General features: G+C 43.9%; 1 protein-coding gene across 3 annotated transcripts in view; it reads left to right on the top strand.

The window, feature by feature from the left end:
- The first annotated feature begins 435 nt into the window (after nucleotides 1-435).
- LRIG2 (leucine rich repeats and immunoglobulin like domains 2) overlaps nucleotides 436-23,266 on the top strand; it is a 61,953-nt gene continuing 39,122 nt past the window's right edge. For 2 of the 3 annotated variants that reach the window (XM_066353308.1, XM_066353307.1), the window contains exon 1: nucleotides 436-879. In XM_066353308.1, coding sequence (XP_066209405.1) covers nucleotides 641-879 — 239 coding nt within the window. In that variant the 5' untranslated portion in view covers nucleotides 436-640. Of the gene's footprint in view, nucleotides 880-4,877; nucleotides 5,004-23,266 lie in introns of all 3 variants that reach the window. The other variant, XM_066353309.1, reaches the window with a different exon arrangement.

Raw genomic sequence — 23,266 nt, 5'->3', positions numbered from 1 at the left:
GACCTATATATGTAGGGTTCAAGACAGGGCGTTTACCCCAGGGGGCTAGGAATTGTGTTGGCTATTATTATTTGACAAGCTGAGGGTAAAGAGGTCGGTGCCCGTGACTGTCAGGTATTGCATGTTTTAAATATTTTTGCAGCGCACCGGTTTGATTTAAAATCGCTGCTATAGTAGATCCATTCAAAGTTGGGATTAGCACTGCCAGCTCCTGGTCTCCCTGTCCCTTTTAAGGAGCCACTGCGCCCTCCAGCGGGGAAACGGCAGCGGAACCCCCAAAGAGTGCAGAAAGTGCTGGACACCTTCAAGTCCTCCTTAAGGAGCTGGTCGTCTTCGGCCCCGCCCCGTCCACGGAGTCCCGCCTCCGACGCGGTTTCGTCCTCTGGCACCGATTAGTTGGCTTCTGTGCGTGGAGACGTTGCGTCGCGGGGCGGGGCAGAGCAGCGTTGTCCGTAGGTCCTCAGCTGAGTGTCCTCGGTCGCCGCCCCCGCTGCCGCACTGTGTCCGCCCCTCGCCTGTCTTTGGAGGATACAGGCGACAGCCGGTGGCCTCGGGGGGTCGTGCAGCAGCCGGACATTTCCGCGGAGTCGCTTTTTCCCGCTGGCGGCTCTTGTCGGCCGGGTCTAGGTCGGGGAGGAAAATGGCGCCGGCGCCCCGAGGCGTCCGGGAGGAGCCGCTGCTGCAGTGTCGGTCCGGTCCTCCTCCACGGCTCCTGTTCCTCGCCCAGGCCTTCCTCCTCCTGCTGCCGGCCGCCCGGGCGGGCCTCTGCCCCGCGCCCTGCTCCTGCCGCATCGCTCTGCTGGACTGCAGTCGCAGGAGACTGCCAGCGCCGAGCTGGGGGGCGCTGTCGAGCCCGCTGCCCCCCGACGCCACCAGCCTGTGAGTCGAGTTGCCGGGCGGGGGTGGGTCTGGGGGGGTCTAAGGAGAGGGGAGCTCCCCTTCCAAGGGGGTCTGGAAGGAGACAGGCCTGGTCCGAGGGCGCGGTCCGGAGCCTGGGTTCTGAAGAAAATTGCCATTACGATGTTGTGAACCTTTGGTGGGAAGGGGGTGCTGAAAGCCCGGATCTTAAGGTTCTGGAGACTTGTGTGAAGAACTGTTTTGGGGGTCAGGTAGGCTATGGATCCTGGGCTGGAGGGCAGCTGGGGCGGGGATCTTGTTAAGGAGACAATGGTCCTGGACACCGGCATCGACTCAGGATGGTTGGGGCTCCTCGCCCACTTTGGGCTGCATCCAATGTGTACCTCGGCCTGAGTGGTCCCCAGGCATGTGAGTTAATCACCGCCGCCGCCGGTGACAAGTGAACTTTTGTCCCTGGTTCTCATTTTGGCTCATTTTGTTATGTATTTTTGATAGTAGGAAGGTTAAAACTAAATGTGTGAGGGGAGCCAGTACTATTGTAAGTAGCATTCTTAGTCTGATTGAGTAGCATTCTTAGTTCTTTCCAAAATCATGTGATTTAATTGTTTTCAGTGCGTTTCTTGTGGCGAAGAACCTAAAAATCAGCCCTCTTTATTTATGTATGAGAGGCAAGGTTGAATTCTTCTGGAGAGTCCACTGCTGAGTGCTCATTTTGACAGGCCTCTGTTAGTGGGACCTGGAGAGCTCTTTGGGGTGAGTCAGCCTGGTGGCATTAGGAGCAACAGGAGGTATTAAATGCTGCAATTATGGGGCTTCCTTACAACTAAAGTACAGTTATTTCTCTGCCGCTCACTGAACAGTTCATTTATTAATTGACAGACTTCTAGTACAGTCATCTCCATAAAAGAGTTGTCACAAAGAGACTAGCTTAAGATGCAATTAAAATATAAGGATCTGTTTGTATTGTCAAAAATAAAATAAAATCAGAATGTCTCTCGCTGCTGCAGAAGTTATTTATATTGTACATTTGAAAATAGGTTAGGCTACATAGGAAAGAAAACTATCTCGTAAATTCCTTGAGAAAATAAGGTAGCTTAAGTAGCCTGACCTATGGTAGCACAGTGGATAAAGCATCGACCTGGAATGCTTAGGTCGTTGGTTCGAATCGCTGGGCTTGCCTTGTCAAGGCACATACGACAAGCAAAGAGCAAGCAATGAACTAAAGTGAAACAACGACCATCTCGTTCCTTTTCCTCTCTCTCTCTAAAATCAATAAATCTTTAAAAAACGGTAACTTAAATAACCGAGTGCTATAATAAGCATAGATCTGTAATATAATAAAATGCTTTCTGTTGTTTTAAGACGTGATACCTGTAACTAGTTCTGGTTTTGCTAATGCAAATAAGATTTAAAAATCTCTATCAGTGTGCAACATAGTCTGAATTTAACCTAGCACAGCATCTTTATAATGCAGCAGGTGACTTTTTCTATGAAATTCTTGGAATAGCTACCTGATTATAACAGAATAAACCAGGTGCAAGTTTAAAAACAACACATCTTCATTTAGCTGCAATGGAAATAAACGTGGCCTACTTTTTAAGACCCTTCATTGTAGGTAAACAAAAATTAGAAATAGTTTTAATTAGATACATGCATTTTGTGTCTAGGTTTGTTTTTTGTTTAATCAAGGTAAATTTCCTAAAGCCAAATGACATTCAAAATTTTTAGACGCTCTAGAATGAAATGGACCTTTTCAGTTGAAATGAAGTGCCTTGGAGAGCATTTCTGTTGTCGAAATGTAATTGGATGGAAGTCTTACATTAGACTTGGCAATTCTTAGCACATTAAAGATGGGATTGTGCTGTTTTACACAGAGAAAGGGAATGTCTTTGGCGGTTGGCCCTCAGCTATGAAACCACCAGGTACATTTGTATTTTAAATGTAATTTTGAAGTTTTGAAACACATGCCATACTTCAATATATTAGTGATTCAAACTCAAATACTCCAACTTGTGGCCATCATCAAAAAGATTGTAGATAAATTCATTAACCCTGTTTTGAAATACATGTATATCTGCCCCTGGTTCCTGGCACAGAGCTCCTGAAACCCTTGTAATTTCCTAAATGACAGGAGCACTGGGAGCATCTTTCTTTCTTTTTTAAAATTTTTTATTGATCCTGATTTATTGTGCTTACATAGATTCAAGTGTCCCACCGAATATATCTCCCTCCTCCGTAGGAGCATCTTTCTAATATTTGGTCTTTGACCTTGTTTCCTAACACAGGACTCCTAAATCTCTTGGAATTTCCTGGGTGATAGGAGTGTCTTTTGATCTAATGAGGTAACTCTTGGTGGGCTCTTGGATAGCTTCAGGATGGGGACTGGTCGCTGGAAAGACCAGGCTGTTATCGGAAACATGACTGTCAGCCCCACTCCCCTTCATCTGGAAGAGGGGAGTTGCTAGAGATTGAGTTAATAATTGGTTACGCCTATGTGATGATTACCATAAAAATCCCCAAATCTTGGCCTGACCTATGGTGGCACAGTGGATAAAGCGCTGACCTGGAACACTGAGGTCACTGGTTCAAAACCCTGGGCTTGCCTGGTCAAGGCATATATGGGAGATGATGCTTCCTGCTCCTCCCCCCTTTCTCTCTCTCTCCTCTCTAAAATGAATAAATAATAAAAAAAAAAAGATTAAACAGTTTAAAAAAAAAATCCCCAAATCTGCCTGACCAGGCGGTGGTGCAATGGATAGAGCGTCGGACTGGGATGCAGAGGACCCAGGTTCAAGACCCCGAGGTCGCCAGCTTGAGTGTGGGTTCACCTGGTTTGAGCAAAAGCTCACCAGCTTGGACCCAAGGTCACTGGCTTGAGCAAGAGGTTACTTGGTCTGCTGAAGGCCCACGGTCAAGGCACCTATGAGAAAGCAATCAATGAACAATTAAGGTGTCGCAACGAAAAACTGATGATTGATGCTTCTCATCTCTCTCCATTCCTGTCTGTCTGTTCCTGTCTATCCCTCTCTCCGACTCTCTCTCTGTCTCTGTTAAAAAAAAAAAAAAAAAAAAAAAATCCTCAAATCTCGGGTTTAGAGAGCTGGGTTGGTGAGCCCATCTTTGTGCCAAGAGGGTGGTGTACTGCCACTTTATGAGGACAGAAGCTCCTTTGCTGGACCCTTTTGATCTCACCTGTGTGTCTCTTCTTCTGGCTGTTGTCCTTTATCAGACTCCTCCTACCTTGTATGGTATAATAACCAGTCAACGTGGTTCCCTGAGTTCTGTGAGTTGTTCTAGCAGGTGATTGAATCTGATGAGGGAGCGCTGGGAATCTCGATTTCTAGTTAAGTTGGACACGTTGGGGTAACATGGGGTCCTACTACTTGTGATTGGTTTCTGAAGTGGGGGTGCAGTCGTGTGGGACTGAGTCCTTACTCTGTGAGGTCGGCACTAATTCCAGTTAGTGTCAGAATTGAATTGAATTGCAGGACACCTGGCTGGTGTTGGCGAAACGGTTGTGGGGAGAAACAGAACCCCACACATACGGTGTCAGAGTATTATATGTGAGTATAGGAAGAAAGAGGTGACAAAATTTTTTTTGCTTAATCGAAGTTTAGTTAGGCTCCTAAACCTCTAGGCCATCTGTGCACATCCTTTTAAAATGTAGTTTTAGCAAGAACCCCCAACACTGATATATCTGACTGGGTTCCTCCCACATACCGTGTCCCAGCTGATGTTTGATCACCCTGACCTGTTTTCAGCAAGAATTCCTTTAGGTCTGTTTAGCCAGAACCCACTTAACCCTTCTGTTTTCTCTTAGTATATTTCATCCACTGACCCTGTCTCGCTCCTTAGCTTTAAATTCCAATATTCACAGGCAGTATTTAGAGTTGAGCCCAGTCTCTTAACTACATTAAAAATTCTTATTGTAGTGATCCCTCTGCCTAGCTCCTCATCCCCCAAAGTCTTCCTTACCATGCTTTAACAAGTATCACTGAGTATTTGTTTCCTTTTAACAGTTATGGTGCCACACCTCCAATAGGATCAGATTCATCATTGGACCCCCGGACCTCTCACCCAGGACCCTAAGTGCATACCTTTGAAGCCTTTATCTTCCTCCTGACTGATTGATCGGGGATCCATTGGTGAGTCCGATTCCTGAACCATTGCTCCGGACAAATGTCTGTGGAAGCTGGTAAGGTTAGATTTTGGTTTTTAAGAGTCTGAGTATACTCCAGAAGATGGAATGGAGTCCCAGGCTTCCATTTGTAAGAAGGTCCTTTAGAGTCCCAGGCAAGTAGCTGCTTATGAGAAGCTGGGTAAGAGTGCTAGGCTTCTTTGTCTGAAAGGTACCTACTGGACTCTGAGCCTTTTCTTCCTAGCTCCCTTTTGGATTATTCCCTGTCTCTTTGCACTGGCTGTCTTTCTTCCTGTCTGTCTATGACACCTCTCAGTTTTCTCTGCTGGATCTTGGAACCTTTGCAGTTGAACCTTTATTGACTATACTTTCCACCAACTTTGTCTCCATTCTTGTTGGCATCCTCTTGCTGAGAATAATAGGGAACTTCATTGGCCTCTTTGGGAAACTTGACATCTCAAACTGGCTCCTTTAAGACCTCTCCCTTCCCATTACTTCTCCTGTTCCTTTCTCTTAACACCTCAGTCTTCCCTCTGTTTCCCTTGAATCCTTTGATCTGTCTCCCTTCAGACCCCTTCCTTGTCCACCCCTCTGTTGACCCCTCCCACACCTTTTCCCCTGCCTGTCTCTGTAGTCACTTGAATTTTGGGGTCCCTGCCCTCCACTGGGGACTGTCAAAGGTCTTAGGGCTCCCAAAAGCTACCGCTTGAGGCTGAAAAAGAAAAAAAAGGCTATTTGAAAATAGTCTGGATATTTTCCTTAGTTGGATGGGCCTTGGAGACATCCAGAACAACTGCTGGATGTCTCCTTGTCACTCACCTAAAATTTGATCCACAGCCTTCATAAGAATACATATCAGGGCAAGGGAACGTTGTGAAGGTGGTCCCTACAAAATTGGTGAACAGATCATCTAAATCTGTCCCATTTGCCAGAACCACAGTTTGCATGAAAATATCAAGTCGAGAAAAGACAGCTCGTGATTTATAAATCAGTGAGTTTGTATGACTGTGTTTTGCTAAGTCGTGGCTAAAATTTTAGAATGTAAACAAACCGTAAGATCTCTCCATGCTTCTGTCTGTATTGTGTGTGTATATGTTATAGATGTGTGTGATATTTTTCTGTCTCTGGATGGTATTACCAAATTAATTTATAAACTCTCTTGAAGGAGTTCCATTCAAATTGGCTTAGAGATAAATGGGCACTTACCTATAAATTAAATATTCTTGAAGCTCTCAGAAATAGAGAAAATAACTCATGTTTGTTTGATTATTTGTTTTTAAAGATTTTATTTATTGATTTTACGGAGAGAGAGCAGAGAAAGAGGGGGAGGAAAGAGAAGTATCCATTCATAGTTGATTCACTTTAGTTGTTCATTGATTGCTTGTTGTATGTGCCTTGACCAGGCAAGCCCAGGGTTTTGAACCAGCGACCTCAGTATTCAATGTTTTACCCACTATTGTGCCACCACAGCTCAGGCAAAAGAGAGGTTATTAATAGTTAAAAGTTGTAATCATTATGTGTAAATGAAACTATTAGATACCGTATAAATGAAGAGGAGCAGCTTTGTATGCAAAGTATGCAAGATGTATGTCTTTTGTTCAGGGGGAAAAGGTAATTTTATTTTAAGGTAGACTGTTCCAGAATGTGAAAGAAGAGAATATAGGACAAAGACTGAATGGATATTAGAAAATTGTTGTAGATTTGTAGAACAGGAATTTTATGTGTGGTCAAGCTGCTAAGATTGAATGGAATAATTTATGTTTAAAAAATTGAACTTTAAGTGATCATAAATGTACTGATACAAAACTAGAAAGTTGAGTTTTCTTGAAATATTGGTTTGCGCTTCTTAAGTTGTAAAAAAGATTTACTTTTCAATCTGCCTAGGACTCAAAATTATACCACCTGCCCCAGGACAGCAGTGTGCATTCAATGACTGGTCTGTTTGGGGACCCAATGGCTCTTGCCCCAATTCAGGAGAAGTGTGTAGGACTTGTAGGTTGGTGGGGACTTTGGTTGTGACTGCAGCCCAGCCCAGAGTCTCCATCTGCTTTGTCTGGCTTGGTTCACTCTTCTGTACATGTTGAAGCCAAGAGCCCTCACCAGTAAAATCCTGCATGTGAACCCTTGTCTCAGGGTCTGGCTCTCGGGAAACCCTACCTGCATTGCCACCAGACTTGGACCATGCTGTACACGCAATTATGTGTCTATAAGTCTGTGATATGGGTCTACCTCTGGAATCATAATCATGATCTCTAGAAATCGAGCCCAGGTACTTCCTGTGAAAAATTGTAATGACAGTACCTTAGAATTGTTGCCAGGATTTAATAGCAAGGTATTCAGTTCCTGGCACAAATGAAGCACTTGTGCAATTATACCTTTTATTGTAATTACCAGTAAATAACCCATAAATAGTGCGCTAGTTCTGATCAGTTGGCTACAATTGCAAAATGCATTTTAATGTCATTTTTATGACAACAGTTATTTTAGTAGAGTATGGATGTTAATAAAAGGTAATACATCACCTGCAAAAAAAAAAATCTGCCTAGGAAATAGATTTTGTGTCATCAAAATAGTTTCCTGTGCCCATGTTGTCTTTATCAGGTAAATGAGTCTTCTCAATATTAAGAGTTGGTTTTTTTTTACAACTATGTATTTTCTGGGTTTGCCTTTGAAGTAGTTTTTTTTGTTTGTTTGTTTAAATGAGAATAACTAAGTATTGTTATTCTCACAGTGTTCAGAACCTTTTAACATTTTTGAAAATTTTCCAAAATCAAATTCTAAACGGAGTCTTTTTTACTTCAAACTAACCTAGAAGCCCCAAGAAATCTCAGAAGATTTCTCTCTCACCTTATAAAAGAGCCGTTAAGCTAATTAGGTCTGTTTGGTATGTTAAAACTGATCTGGGAAGCATTGGCAAATAAACCATGCCAACCTTCTTAGGTTATATGTATGGATATATTTTGCTAACATGGGTATTTCAGAAATATATGAAGTTAATAGAAATTTGTCAATATGGTTGTTTGCTCATGTCAAAATTTTTTTTTTTTTTTGTGGCAGAGAGAGTCAGAGAGAGGGACAGATAGGGACAGACAGACAGGTAGGGAGATGAGAAACATCAATTCTTCGTTGCGGTTCCTTAGTTGTTCATTGATTGATTTCTCATATGTGCCTTGACCTGGAGGGCTACAGCAGACCAAGTGACTCCTTGCTCCAGCCAGCGACATTGGGCTCAAGCTGGTGAGCCTTGCTCAAACCAGATGAGCCTGCGCTCAAGCTGGCGACCTCGGGGTCTCGAACCTGGGTCCTCCACATCCCAGTCTGATGCTCTATCCACTGCACCACTATCAGGCATGCTTATGTCAAAATTTTTTATGCCACAGCAATAATTAATCTTGTCAAATGAACTCTCATTAGAACTTTAACCATAGCCATTGAATTTTTTTTTTTTATTCACAGACAAGTTGTTTTACTCTCTTCTCTAATGGCATTTATTTTAAGCTAAGGCAAGAATGTTTCATGATAGCATTGGTTGAATAACTTTAAGACCATGCCACTGAACTGAATAAGAATTTCTAGAACTAATAAAGAAGTGGATGGATTCATAAAGCTGTCAACCCAAGATTAAGCAGAGCAAGAGTTAATTACATGGAACTGATTGAACTGATGAGTTGATTATAATTTTTTTATGGCTCTTGGGAATATAGCTGGTTCTTTAATGTTTTGTTTGCTGGATTTAAAAAATCCTTTTTTCTTTTAAACTGTCTGGTTGATTATACCTTTATGAACAAATATGAGACAATTACTTTTTCTCCCTAACTGATCCCTTCAAAATTCAGAAACTCTTAGTGAGGACTATATTCATTATTATTTTTATAAATAGTTATTTGCATAAGTTCAAAAAGACTTTGTTCTTGTAATGGGATACAGTTGGAAACATTGGTTATATTACCAGGACTTTGACTGGAATGTCTATTTGTGAGTGATGTATATAGAATCTGGTTTAAGGAACTAAGTTTAATCTCATGAAGCCAATACTCTTGGAAAAACTGATCTGGTATCTGGCTTAGAGGGTGCCCAGCCATATAGGTGAATAAGGAAGGTCACTTCCTGATAGGTCCAGGGACCTCAGGACATGTGGGAACTTCACCCAAATCTGTTACGGGGTGAAGTCTGGTGGCTAGTTCCTGGAATGACTTCCTAACCCTGAGAGGCTTTTAAAAGTTGAATCAGAGATTCCTTATGAAAAGTTAAAAAAATGTAAACCCAAAAGAATCCTATATGGTCAGTCACTAATCTTGCTGCACTTATGTAAATAATCAGGACAATTCTAATAAGACCACAGTTATTTTGTAAACAAGAATGAAAAGGTTGACTCTAGAGAGAAATGTTTTTTTTGTTGTTTCATTGCAAAACTAGAGTGCACCCCTATAGATTCTGTCTTATACATTTTGCCAATTTGTTCCAAATTCTCAATTCTAGTTTCCTCTGATACCTGGCTATAACTCTCCAAACAAATGTTTACAGTTTCCTGCTCTCCTGATGTGACATCACTGGAAAACTAAAACAGCCCTTTTCCTGAAACCTGGACAACTTGTATCAGCTTAACATAATTACCACAGCAGATTGTGTGTGGGCAACCTTTGTGCCTCCTGCCACAAGGCCCACTCACAGAGATCACCGGAACCCCTGACGGCGTCCCCAGAGGCTACAACGGGGAGATTCTTCAGGTGGCCACTGTCATTCTCACTCTACCAGTTAAAGATGCTCAGACTCAAGTCTGAAAATCTCAGCTGGCTGCCTTCTGGACTCAGACTGACTTTCTGACTGTTTCTGTTTTTCTTTTAATTTCATAGAAATACCCTTCATTAAAGCCTAACTTCTGGCATCCTGAGCCACATATTGTCTGACACCAAGTCACAGCAGAAGTTCCACCTGGTCCTTAGTGAAGAAAAGGCTACTAAATGGGAAAATAGACTGATGTTAAGTCCTGGCTCAGTAGCTCAGTTGGTTAGAAAGTTGTCCCTAAATGCCAATGTCACAAGTTTGATCCCCAGTCAGGGCACATAGGGGAAGTGGCCAATGAATGCACAACTAAGTGGAACAACAAATGAATGCTTTTCTTTTTTCTTTTCCCCCTCCCTCCCTCCCCCCCTTCCTTTGTCCTTCCCCTCCCCTTCCCTCCCCTCCCCTCCCCTAACTCTCTCCTCCCCTTCATTCCCTCCCTTCCTCCTTTCCTTCCTTCTTTCCTTCCTCTCTCCCTCCCTTCCTTCCTTTCTTTCTCCTTCTGTCCCTTCTCTCCCCTCTCCCCTCCCCTCTTCTTCCTCCCATCCAAGTACTGACCAGGCCCAACCCTGCTTAGCTTCCAAGATCAGACGAGATCGGGCGCGTACAGGGTGGTATGGCCGTAGACACCCCTCTCCTTCCTAATCTCTCTCTCCTTCCCTCTCTACTCCCTCTCTCCTCCCCCTCTACTCCCTCTCTCCCCTCTCTCCCCTCTCTCTCTTCTCTCTCTTCCCCTCTCTCTCTTCCCTCTCCTTCCCCTTTCCTTCCCCTCTCTCCCCTCTCCCCTCTCTCCTCTCTCCCTTCTCTTCCCCCTCTCCCACCCTCTCTGCTCCCACCTCTCTCTGCTCTCCCCCTCTCTCCCCTGCCCCTCTCTCATCTCTCTGTCTCTTTAAACTCAATCAATTTTAAAAAGGTAAGAGAAAATAGACTGAGCCTTACCAGGTGGTGGTGCAGTGGATAGATCATTGGACTGGGATGCAGAGGACCCAGGTTCGAAACCCCGAGGTAGCCAGTTTGAGTGTGGGCTTATCTGGTTTGAGCAAGGCTCACCAGCTTGAGCCCAAGGTTGCTGGCTTGCGCAAGAGGTCACTTGGTCTGCTGAAGGCTCACAGTCAAGGCACATATGAGAAAGCAATCAATGAACAACTAAGGTGTTGTAACAAAAAAAACCTAATGATTGATGCTTCTCATCTCTCTTCCTTTCTGTCTGTCCCTATCTGTCCCTCTCTCTGTCTCTCTCTGTCTCTGTCACACACACAAAAAAATAGACTGATACTGTTCAGAAGAAAAAAAGAAGTCTGTTTTTTTCCTTGAACAAGACAGGTATTGCAAAGATTCTGTGCTTGACCAATTTTTAGACTTCTGAAAGTTGTTCTAGGCCAGAGGTAGTCAACCTTTTTACACCTACCGCCCACTTTTGTATCTCTGTTAGTAGTAAAAATTTCTAACCACCCACAGGTTCCACAGTCATGGTAATTTATAAAGTAGGGAAGTAACTTTACTTTATAAAATTTATAAAGCAGAGTTACAGCAAGTTAAAGTATGTAATAGTAATTACTTACCAAGTACTTTATGTTGGATTTTCACTGTTTGGCAGAATAAATCTTTATAAAAGCTTACTATAGTTAAATCTATCTTTTTATTTATACTTTGGTTGCTCCGCTACCGCCCACCATGAAAGCTGGAACGCCCACTAGTGGCTGGTAGAGACCAGGTTGACTACCACTGTGCTAGACCAATATGTATGCTTCCTTTGTAAATGCTAAGGTAGTTTAGCAAGATGCCCCTACCCTCAATATCTGATCACTCTTGATATCTGATCAAGTTTATCTTCCACCATCCCCCACGTGATGTCTGATCACTGTCTTGGTAAGAAGTCAGGTAGCACTGTTAGCCAGAGCATCCTTACCTCAGTAGTTTCCTCTGATCTTCCATCCACTGGCCTTGACTAACCACCCTGCTCCTTGGCTGTAAATTCCCACTTGCCTGTGCAGTATTTGGAGTTGAGCTCAGCCTCTTCCCCTGTAGAAAATTTCATCCAGTGGTCTCTATACCTATATAGGGATAACCTGCACCACCCTGAATAAGAGCTTCCTTTACTGTTTTTTTTTTTTTTATTTATTTTTTTATTTTTTATATTGTATTCTTTCCTCTTCAAAGATTTTTTTTTTAATTTATTTTATTTATTCATTTTTAGAGAGGAGAGAGAGATAGGGAGAGAGAGGAGAGACAGATAGAGAGAGAGAAGGAGGGGAGGAGCTGGAAGCATCAACTCCCATATGTGCCTTGACCAGGCAAGCCAGGGTTTCGAACTGGCAACCTCAGCATTCCAGGTCGACGCTTTATCCACTGCGCCACCACAGGTCAGGCCTTTACTGGGTTTTAATAAATGTCATTGACTCTTCTTTTAACATAAGGAGTTTTTCCTGGACATTTGGTGTCACAGAAGTGAGATTTTTTTAAAATAAATTTTTATTAAATTTAATGGGGTGACATCAATAAATCAGGGTATATATATATTCAAAGAAAACATGTCCATGTTATCATGTCATTCAATTCTGTTGCATACCCATCACCCAAAGTCAGACAGAAGTGAGATTTGCCTGAATCGCCCTGGCTCAGAGAAACAGATAGTTTGGGAAAAGAAAGGATAAAAGGGTGGGGGGTGTGGACCCTTTGACTCCTCACTAGTCCTCTGGTCGCCGTGGTATGGAGCACTACTGTGCTCCTCTCAGTTACTAAAGAGAAACGTTACCCGTGGAGTTTAGAGATGGATCCAGTTCCCAGGGCATTGATGCAGTCCCTTGGCTATTATCAGATAATAATATTACAGATAATCGCTAAAATGAAATTAAAAGAGAATGCTGGGTCAGACCTTGATGCGAGTCTAAGCTTTGGTCACTGGTTTCAAAGCTGACCCACAAGGTTAGAAAGCTTCGGCAAGGACAAGAGAGAGTACCTCTAGCTCTCTGGTCACCAAGAAAGTAGTGGGTGTGAGGGAAGGGCAAAAGCAGGAAACTATTTGAAACCAGGGAGTGTAGTGTGAAGGAGTTGTTTCATTTTGTGAATCAGTAGTAGTTCCCTAAAGAACCTTTACTAAGGTGTACAGTGAGGGGGATTCACTTAGGAGCAGTAACTGGTTTGAATGCTGCAGTGGGGGAGGAGCACGTTGGGGTCGATGCAGGGTTTCTAGCTCGTTATGGAGCAGTCACAGATGGCTCTATGTGATCCAGACACAAAGCAGGTCGTTCCCGAGGGAAGCACCGGTCTGGTGGACTGCATGACAGCCATGGTAAGATCTGTTTACCCTGAGAAAGGGGACTGACTGCTCATTTCCCCGGAAATGCCAAGTGGAACACCCCTCATGAAGTAGATGATGTGTTTTCTATATAAGCCTTGTGAGACTATCTTTATGATAAATAGGAGATTCACCTGCTGAGTATGCCTGTTACTGCGTTCATGGTAAATGCTGTGTTAGCTAAGTGGGACTCTTACATGGATACCCCATATATAACCTTACTGCTGTGAAACCAAGCAGTAATACACAAGGGGAAGCCTTCTGTAGTTGCTGTCTCAGCTTTGCATCTGGGTCTCCCAAATGCTACTGAAAACATTAGGGTAATTAACAGAAGAATGAGGAAAAGCCAAGGAGAGTCAAGGGACTGGGCTTACCAAGGTGGAGAAGTTTAAATAGTTATTAAGAAACAAGGTGAATAAAGCAAATACGTTAGGAGCAAAATAAAGGAAAAAGGGAAGAATTACTGGACTCATCCCAGCAGAGTGGAAGGCTTTAGCTGGTCATTAAGCAGTAGGGTGAGCCTGACCAGGTGGTTACACAGTGGATAGAGCATCAGACTGGGATGCGAAGACCCAGGTTCGAGACCCTGAGGTTGCTAGCTTGAGCGCAGGCTCATCTGGTTTGAGCAAAGCTAACCAGCTTGAACCCAAGGTCGCTGGCTCGAGCAAGGGGTCAGTCTGTTGTAGCCCCCCGGCCAAGGCACATATGAGAAAGTAATCAATGAACAACTAAGGTGCTGCAAGGAAGAATTGATGCTTCTCATCTCTCTCCCTTCCTGCTACCTGTCTCTGTCCCTCTCTCTGACTTTCTGTCTCTGTCACAAAACAACAACAACAAAATAAAAGAAGTAGGGTGAACAAAACAGATGTTGTTGGGGTAAAAACAAAGGTTTTAGTGTGTGACTGCTTAAGTTTGAGCAGGCCAAAGGCTTTCCTTCTGGTTCAACATGAGAGAGTCCTACATAAATCTATTTACTTCAGTTTGGACAAATTTAAAAATCCAAAGACAGATGTTACGGTGAGAAACCTGACCAGCAATTGCTTGAGGCATCAGTCAGGCAGATTAAATTAGATAAAAATTGGCAAAAGGGCCAGGACCCCTTGGCTCAGCACAGGGGGCTGGGCAGGGGGTGTGCGGAGGGGTAGGGAACCCAGAGCCTGTGCACAAGAGGGGGGGGGAATGGTCAGGAGTTGGCGAAGTGTCAGGAGTCCTTGATACGGGAACGATGGGTACACTGTGGTACCAAGCCCCTCGGCGAAGCCATGATGTCACTGAGAGAACATCATAAAAGTTGTATGTTTAAATAGGCTTTATGTAGAGAAGTTGTGTGTCCTTTATTTGAATATATTATGGGAGTGGATGTCAGGTCTGGCTGGGGAACCCTACCCCTACCTGATGTTGTAAAAGCAGAGCCTGTCAATAGAGTCTTAATGGAGATGACAGGAACGGAAGGTAACAGTGTGTAGAGCGGTCTGTTTGAAGAGGCTTTTACCTAGATTGTATTATGGAGATGGACATTGCATCTGACTGGGAAATGTTGACCTAATGTAGAACAGAAGGTATGTAAATGCATCCGGCAGGCAATGTTAATTGGACGTGCTAAATGGGAACCAGTAAGATTGCTCAAGCCCATGCAGGTGGAGTGGAAACGAGGGCTGGTAAGGACAGGTCCTCTGTGCGGGAGCCCTGTGTGTATGGTTGACCAGGACGCAGGCAGAAGCTGGGAGTGCCTCCCGGCAGCGACTGCTAGGACTTTGGACTAGAGCATTTACATTTGAAGGGCAATTATTGGTTTGCTATTGGACATTAATTGAAACCACCATGATGACTAAAAGTCATAAAATAATCTTGAAACCAAGTACTCACAATGTCTTGTATAATGTCTGATAAACACAACAGGGAAGGCAGTGCTCAGAAGAATTCCGTAGTAAAATGGAAATGGTTTATACAGGATCATGCTACCTAGGGAATGGAAGGAGGAGACATTCAAGAGTAGAGACCCCTTTTCCCCTGCCTGACTTTGGAATTGTGTGAGGAGCTGCTACATTCTATTGTCCCGTGGGCCGTGTCCTATAAACAGCTAATAACTGACCGACAGGAGCTGCTTGGTTTGTGGGTGGCAGTTCCAAGGTGAATGCACAACATCCTGTTGGAAGGCTACCGCTCTGAGGAAGGTCAAGACATATCAGCTCAGTGGGCTGCGCTGCATGCTGTTTTCCTAGCAATAACGGAAGGAGGACAGTGGTTAGAGCCTTAGTTTGCGGTTTGTGCTGACGCATGGCAGTGGAAACGTGGCCTGTTAAAGGAATGCTCCTGCGGAACAGATAGGCCTGTGGAAATGAAGTAAGACTTTTGAGGGTGCATTAATGTGGGGTATGTTAATTACTGTCGGGAGGACCCCCTCCCAGATTTGGAGGTTGGACTCAACAAGCAGATATCCCTGGTGCTTGCTTGAGGTGGCCACCTGACCCAGGAAGTGGGTGGACACGGAGCACCACAACAATGCAGAGTTGGGCTGAATCTAGATGGGTTCCTCTTGTACCTTCTGAGGCTCAAAATGCTAGTAAGCTCTGTTCTGTCTGCCAGGAAAGGAGACAGCCTGCAGGTGCTGTATGGCAGATCCCTTAGTGGGAAGGCCCTGAGCATGGCTGGCAGGGAGACCGGTGCTGATACAGCCCTAGGGCGCTCAAAATGGGTCCTGACAGGAATAGGTCCTGGCTGTGGACTGGGCTTGGCTTAGCTGATGGTAGATGCAAATGTGCAGAGTGCTATAAAAGAACCAGAACAGAAGGTAATGACACCAATTTGAACCATCATTTCAGCAGACTAGGGAATATACTTTATAGCCCACAATGCCCAGCAGAGAGCTATCCTCCTCAGAATGCGGTAAGTCCTCACTTAGTGTCGTTGATAGGTTCTTGGAACTAGGGTGAAGTAACGTTGATGAAACTGATTTTACTGTGGGCTAATGGATATAAACAAATTTTTTTGGCATCTCATTGGTGTTACAAGGAAATGATGTTTTTGAGGACCTGCCGTACTAGTTTAGTAGAGAATTGAAATGGGCAGTTAAAACTTAGGTTGTCTTACAAGGTGGGAGGTAAAAGCAGCAAGGACTGGCTTACGTACTTTCCTGAGTGCGCTCGCACCCGGTGTCTGGTGGCACTAAAGCAGTGGCCACGCCAGATTGCGTCCTCGCTTTCCGGTGAATATGGGGGTGGGTGGGGAAGGATGCTGGAACGCTGATGCTGTTCCTATCGAGGGAGGAGTATCTGGCCTAATGACTCACTTTCTTCTCCACACACCTCAACTTTTTTTCTCCTACTTGATGGAGTGTTCATAGGACCCGGGCTGCAAATACTGGTGCTGGTAACAGGGATGATTCTTAAGCAAGAACCTGTTTTTAAATTTTGGCTCACAATCTTAAGAGCCAAATGAGGAAGAGTGTGCCTTCATCCCACCCAGCAAAATGGAGGTTAACTGCGAATGCCTATATACTGCCTGGTGGTACAAAGAGCTCGCAAGTTCTGGGCCTCTGTGACTTACCTTAATGGGCGGAGTGAGCTGTGGGGCGGTACTTGTAAGAGTAGTATTGCTGGTGCGCTCGAGGCCAGCATAGGGCTTGAACTTGATGTCCCTTCCAAAGTTGGTAGAATTTGGATACAAATGGAGAGAGGAACAGTAGCTGAGTGAAAAGGAATGAGTGATGGTTGTGTAATGAGGGAAACACAGTATAATGCCTCAAGAGGGGCTCAGAGTAAGAGGTGGTATTATCTCTTCGCTCAGTTATATCTGTTGACTGGAAGGGTGATACCACGTGTTTGCTTAGACTACTCCTGCTTTGGAAGCCTGCAAACCTGAGTGGTCCTTGCTGGAGGGCATTTTTTATGTATATTGTTTTGCAGAGCGGTGTACAGCCAGACACCAAGAGGGTGGGCCGTGGAATAATAGAAGAAATATTTGCTGGTCTCTGCCACTGGTTCCTGGCTCAGCGCTCCTTAAACCACTGTCATTTCCTAAGTGCTAAGAGCACTGTTGGAGCATCTTGCATTCTACATAGAATTTGGTCTTTGCAATTTTTCTTTTAATTGCTTCAGGCCCCAAAGTAGCAAGCTGAAAATGAGTCCTTGTATAACAGGTACAGATCAGGTTTTCCTTTCACTTACGGCCCGGGCCCCTCATGTTTACCTCAGTCATTACTGTCTACCTTTATTTCCTGTTTTCTCCATTTGTGTCCTTATTGACACCATGCTCCTCATGGAGCCGCGACCTTGGCTGTGGGGCTGAACCTTCGGGGGATTAGCAACCCAGTGTGTGTACCCTGAGCAGCCCAGGTACAGTCTTCTCCACTGGCCTCTAGGCCTCCGTGCTGCACCACTACTGGTCAGGCAGGGCTCTGGTATCTTTTTTTTTTTTTTTTTTACAGAGACAGAGAGTGAGGGACAGACAGGAATGGAGAGAGATGAGAAGCATCAATCATCAGTTTTTCATTGCGACACCTTAGTTCACTGATTGCTTTCTCATATATGCATTGACCGTGGGGCTGCAACAAACCGAGTGACCCCTTGCTCTAGCCAGAGACCTTGGGTCCAAGCTGGTGAGCTTTGCTCAAACCAGATGAGCCCGCGCTCAAGCTGGCGACCTCGGGGTCTTGAACCTGGGTCCTCTGCATCCCAGTTCGACGCTCTATCCACTGCGCCACCGCCTGGTCAGGCAGGGCTCTGTTATCTTATTAGATTATTTCTTTTTTATTTATTTAGTTTTAGATTTTATTTATTGATTAGGAGAGAGAGAGAGAAAGTGGGGAGAGAAACAGGAACCATAAATGCAAAGTATGTAGTTGCTTCTTGTATGTACCTTGACTGGGCAAGCCCAGGGTTTTGGACCAGTGACCTCAGTGTTCCAGGTCGATGCTTTATCCACTGTGCCACCACAGGTCAGGCTTGATGATTTCTTTTCAAAGTACTTAATTTTCCATAGTAAGCATTATGAATGAATCAGAACATTATCTTAGCTAATTATTTGTATTTAAGATCATCTTAAAAAAAAGAAAAATTTGAAATATAGGCACATTAAGTTACTAACTCTAATGCAAACTGGGATTTTTTTTGTCTAAATGCACCAAAATTCACAAAAACTTTTGCATGCACAAATAATCTTTCATTTATTCTGATCATCTTGTATAATAGTATTTTGTATCATCTATTAGATATTTGCTAAATATTGAATAATCAGTTGAATTCAGTGTCACTGTGGCTTGCAGCTGTAGTATGAGAAGTTTTATTTTTAGAGAGAGAGAGGGAGGTAAGAGATGAGAAGTGTCAACTCGTAGTTGCTTTATTTAAGTTATTGATTGCTTCTCACACGTGCCTTGACCAGGGTGGCTCAAGCCAGCGACCTTGGGATTGTGTCAGTGATCTTGTGCTCAAGCTGGCAACCTTGGGGAGTCTACAGCTTTATTCCAACCTGTGTACCAGCCACACTTTCTAAAGTTGGGATACTTCAAAGGCATTGTGGATGGCTTGCACCTCCTATCTCTTTCTAGGTGTTAGCAAAAACAGTAGTTTCTTTTTTTTTTTTTTTTGACAGAGTCGGAGGTGTTACAGGTAGGGACAGACAGACAGGAAGGGAGAGAGATGAGAAGCATCAATTCTTCACTGCACCTTAGTTCACTGATTGCCTTGACCCGGGGCTGCAGCAGAGCAAGGGACCCCTTCCTTGCTCAAGCCAGCGGCCTTGTGCTCAAGCCAGCAACCATGGGGTCATGTCTATGATCCCATGCTCTAGCCATTGACCCTGTGCTCAAGCCGGTGTCCTTGGGGTTTTGAGCCTGGGTCCTCCTTGTCCCAATCTGATGCTCTATCCACCGTACCACCGCCTGGTTAGGCAGCCCCAGTTTTATTCTTTATTTTAAACAGACCTACTGGTAAATTCCTAAAGCACACTTGCAGGGAAGGGGTGTGCACAGCCATCGTGTTTTCAGAATCTAATGTCTGTTGTGCTTGCATACTGTTCTTTTTCAAAATTTTATTTATTGAATTTATTGGGGTTATACTGGTCAACAAAATTATACAGGTTTCAGGTACACAGTTCTACAACACATCTCTGTACACTGCATTGTGTGTCCATCACTCCAAGTCAAGTCTCCGTCCATTACCATTTACCCCCCTCCCCCTCTTCCCCCCTTCCCCTGCCAGTCACCCTTGCATACCACTGTAATGAACTCTCACTTCCAACAGTCATTTTAAAGCATGTACAGTATGCTTTTCTTTCATTGCATTAATGATTTTAAACGTATATAGTATATTTCTTCTTTATTCTGGTCTGTCTGGAGAAGTGGAAAACAGAAGATGTGAGCCTATGAAATTGGAATCCAGAGGCAATCTTTAGTTAGCTACTTTAATCTTTTGTAGGGCTGTAGTCCTAGGCAGTGAAGGTTTTACCTTTGGAAGTGGATTATGGCTGCATGTACAATAGATAATACTCAGAAAAGGTGATAGTGATGGACCATGATCCTGTTTCAAGTCTAGTATTCTATAACGTACTATTTACACAGTGACCTGTATGCTAAGCATTTTCTTTACATTTCTTTTCGTATTCTAAGCAATCCAGTGAGGCTGGCACTGTTCTCATTTAACAGTAGAGGAGACTGACGTTTAGAGTGATTTGCCCAAGGTCCCAGAACTGGGCACGCAGAGATTCTATTCGTAAATAAAACTGTAGAACTTGTATTTCCTGTTTTGTGGTGGTTGTATTCCCCCATACGAAACAGTATTTTCAAGCCGTAAGAACCCAGGGAGAGCTAATGGAAGAAAATACAACATGCCTCTTACTCTTGAAGTGAATGCTGTCATCGTCCTGCCACCTTACCTTCTGGATACATGGAAGTGTAGTACAAATAAGTAGCACAAATGAAGGATAGAAAGTTTTATTTGGAATAGTGTTATGCTTCGTGCTATAATAAAATCTCATTTATGCTAAAGATATTTACTTAATATACAATATTTCCAGCTGCCTGTAGTTCAACCAAAAACCAAAAAATGTTTCTAGGAAGCATTTATTCATAAAGGAAACTCGCAGACTCTGAGATTTCATTTACTCCTATTTCACACAGTTCTAACAGGCACTACAGTTTCCTAGCCTATGGAAGTTGATTGGAAGCAATAAATTTCGGAAAATTTCAAGCGGCATGGTTACAGACAAGGCTGATTTTTGGCGTAAAGCTCTTCAGTGGTAAAGAAAAAGGAAACCTAAAAGCAGGCAATTTTCAGAGATGTTCTGGAATCCCTGTCTTTAGCATACTCCAAGAGGACTGATGAGCATCAGCCTATTAAATCACAGTACTATAATGGGTCATACTAATAGTCCCGAGTGTTTTTTTTTTGTTTGTTTGTTTTTTTTGTATTTTTCTGAAGCTAGAAATGAGGAGAGACAGTCAGACAGACTCCCGCATGCACCCGACTGGGATCCACCCAGCACGCCCACCAGGGGGCAACGCTTTGCCCACCAGGGGGCGATGCTCTGCCCCTCCGAGGCGTTGCTCTGTCGAGACCAGAGCCACTCTAGCACCTGGGGCAGAGGCCAAGGAGCCATCCCCAGCGCCCGGGCCATCTTTGCTCCAATGGACCCTCGGCTGTGGAAGGGGAAGAGAGAGACAGAGAGGAAGGAGAGGGGGAGGGGTGGAGAAGCAGATGGGCGCCTCTCCTGTGTGCCCTGGCCGGGAATCGAACCCGGGATTTCTGCACGCCAGGCCGACGCTCTACCACTGAGCCAGCCGGCCAGGGCTCGAGTGTTATTTTTTTTAAGTAAATTATGCTAGATATACTCTAATGAGATGGATTTTCACTTACAAAAGAAAGAACAGATTATGCTGGATAAATACACGAAGCATTGTCGTACCCAAACTATTGGATATAACATCTTATCTGTTAAGTTTTGCAAAGGGCTCCTTTAGAGGAGTCTTGTTACTGTTGAAGTTCGCAGTTCAGCCTCTCAGTGCTGCAGAGGACTCAGAAGTGGACCTCTGTGTCTGGGCAGGAGAAAACCACCGCGTCTCCATTGCTGCTGGACCTTGCAATTAGCTTGCATAACTGATTCTTTTGCTTAGACTGTTGAGATTGCTCTGTACATCCTATAAATTATTTACACCCTGATGGTACTAAACGACTACATTAATGGCACCTCTGGCTCCACATGATATCAAGAACTTTAATAATTCATCATTTATTACAGATACATCCCTGTAGATTAGCGTGAGTGGGAGCTGAGTTTACAACACTGAGATAAGGCCTTCTCTGAGACCTTTACTCCAAACATCATACCCATAAATAGATTCTAGTGTGGTGTTAAAAAATAAAGGAAAGATTATTGACTGTTGCAAAGCATTAGACTCTTTAGGTGATATTTGTCAAGCATTAGATTACCTCTAGATTACCTCAAGTTTTTAAGTGCATTTTAGGGATATGTCAAGGGGAAAATCTTTGAAAGACAGTTCTCCGTTTTCAGACTCCTGCTTTAAAAAAACCAGGCAGACTAGCATTCGCTTATGGAAAGTAAATGGACTTAATGATTGGGCATTGGGAAGAGCAGTGAGAGACTTTAATTTAAAAAATTACCCATATTCTTTTTTTTTTGACACACCAAATCAGATAGATTTAACTGATATCTTCAGAGCTTTTCACCCCAAAGCAAGAGACCATACATTCTTTTCAAGTACACGTGGAACATTTTCTAGGATAGATCATGTTAGTACACAAAACAAGTCTCAATAAATTTAAAAAGTTTGAATAGAAAGTCTGGTTTGGTGGAGTACGGGAGTTAGGCAACATGGAAATAGAACCTGCTGTGTTGGAGGCAAATGACACCAGTTGTTACTGGTGGAGTTGGACCTTGGTTCTTGAGTTCTGGCTAAGAAAGAATTCCGAGCCAGACTCAAGAGTGTAAGAGAAAGTTTATTTAGAAAGTTACAGAGCCCTGGCCGTGTAGGGAGGTTAGAGCATCGTCCAGGTATCCCAAGTGTGTGGGTTTGATCCCACAGTCAAGGCACATGCAAGAACAACCAGAGGATGCCCTGGCAGGGTATCGGTTGGTTGGAGCACTGTCCTGATATGCAAAGGTCGCCAGTTCAGTCCCCGGTAAGGGCACATACAGGAACATATGGATGTTTCTGTCTCTCTCCCTTCCTCCCTCTCTAAAGTCAATAATTTTTTTTTTTTTTTAAATCAACCAGTGAATGCATAAATAAGTGGAACAACAAATTGATGTTTCTCTCGCTCCCTAAAAAAAAAAGTTACCGAGGGCCGTGGAAGAAATGGGCTCAGAGAACAAGTTCCAGAGGCCGAGGAAGGGCCCTTGGAGCTTAGGGGGGAGAGAGGCAGAGGTGGTGCACTGGGGAAGGAGGTGGGGACGGGGAGCGTGGCGTGTGCTCCCGGGAGGGAGAGTGCCTAAAAACTATCCCCCCTTTTAAAGATTTTATTTGATTTTACAGAGAGAGGTTGGGGGCAAGAAGTTCAACTCATAGTTGCTTCACTTTAGTTCATATAGTTGTTGTACGTGCCTTGACTGGGCAAGTCCAGGGGTTTGAACTGGTGTCCTCAGCACTCCCTGTCGGGGCTCTATCTGCTGTGCCACCACAGGCCAGGCAAAATTACCCATATTTCTAATCTAATAGTTTTACATGTGATATTTGAAGTCTTCAAAATAGTCTTCTTCAGCCTTTTAGGGGTGTTGTTAAAAAAGAAATAGGAAAATAAAGAGAAAGAAATAGGAGAGGTGTGCTCTGGAGAACAGGAGTATGTACACTCCCATATACACATGTCATGTAATTAAATCCCAGAATAAAACTGAGGTGTAAAAGAAAGTTAACCTACGCATTCCCAGTGAAGTAACAGTGGAGTTGATGTTGAATTTATGTGTACAGTTTTGGGGTGACTCCACTTCCCAGTACCATAAATGTTGCTTTTGAAAAAGTTGTAAAAATAACTAGTGTTGACAACGTGCTTGTTTTGTTTTTTTTTTGTATTTTTCTGAAGTTGGAAACGGGGAGGCAGTCAGACAGATTCCCGCATGCGCCCGACCGGGATCCACGCGGCATGCCCACCAGGGGGCAATGCTCTGCCCATCTGGGGCATCGTTCTGTTGTGACCAGAGCCATTCTAGCACCTGAGGCAGAGGCCACAGAGCCATCCTCA

Source organism: Saccopteryx leptura, chromosome 11 (genome assembly GCF_036850995.1).
Source record: "Saccopteryx leptura isolate mSacLep1 chromosome 11, mSacLep1_pri_phased_curated, whole genome shotgun sequence".
Classification (NCBI taxonomy): domain Eukaryota; kingdom Metazoa; phylum Chordata; class Mammalia; order Chiroptera; family Emballonuridae; genus Saccopteryx; species Saccopteryx leptura.
The sequence above is the reverse complement of the archived record's forward strand: the minus strand, read 5'-3'. Positions and strand labels throughout refer to the sequence as shown.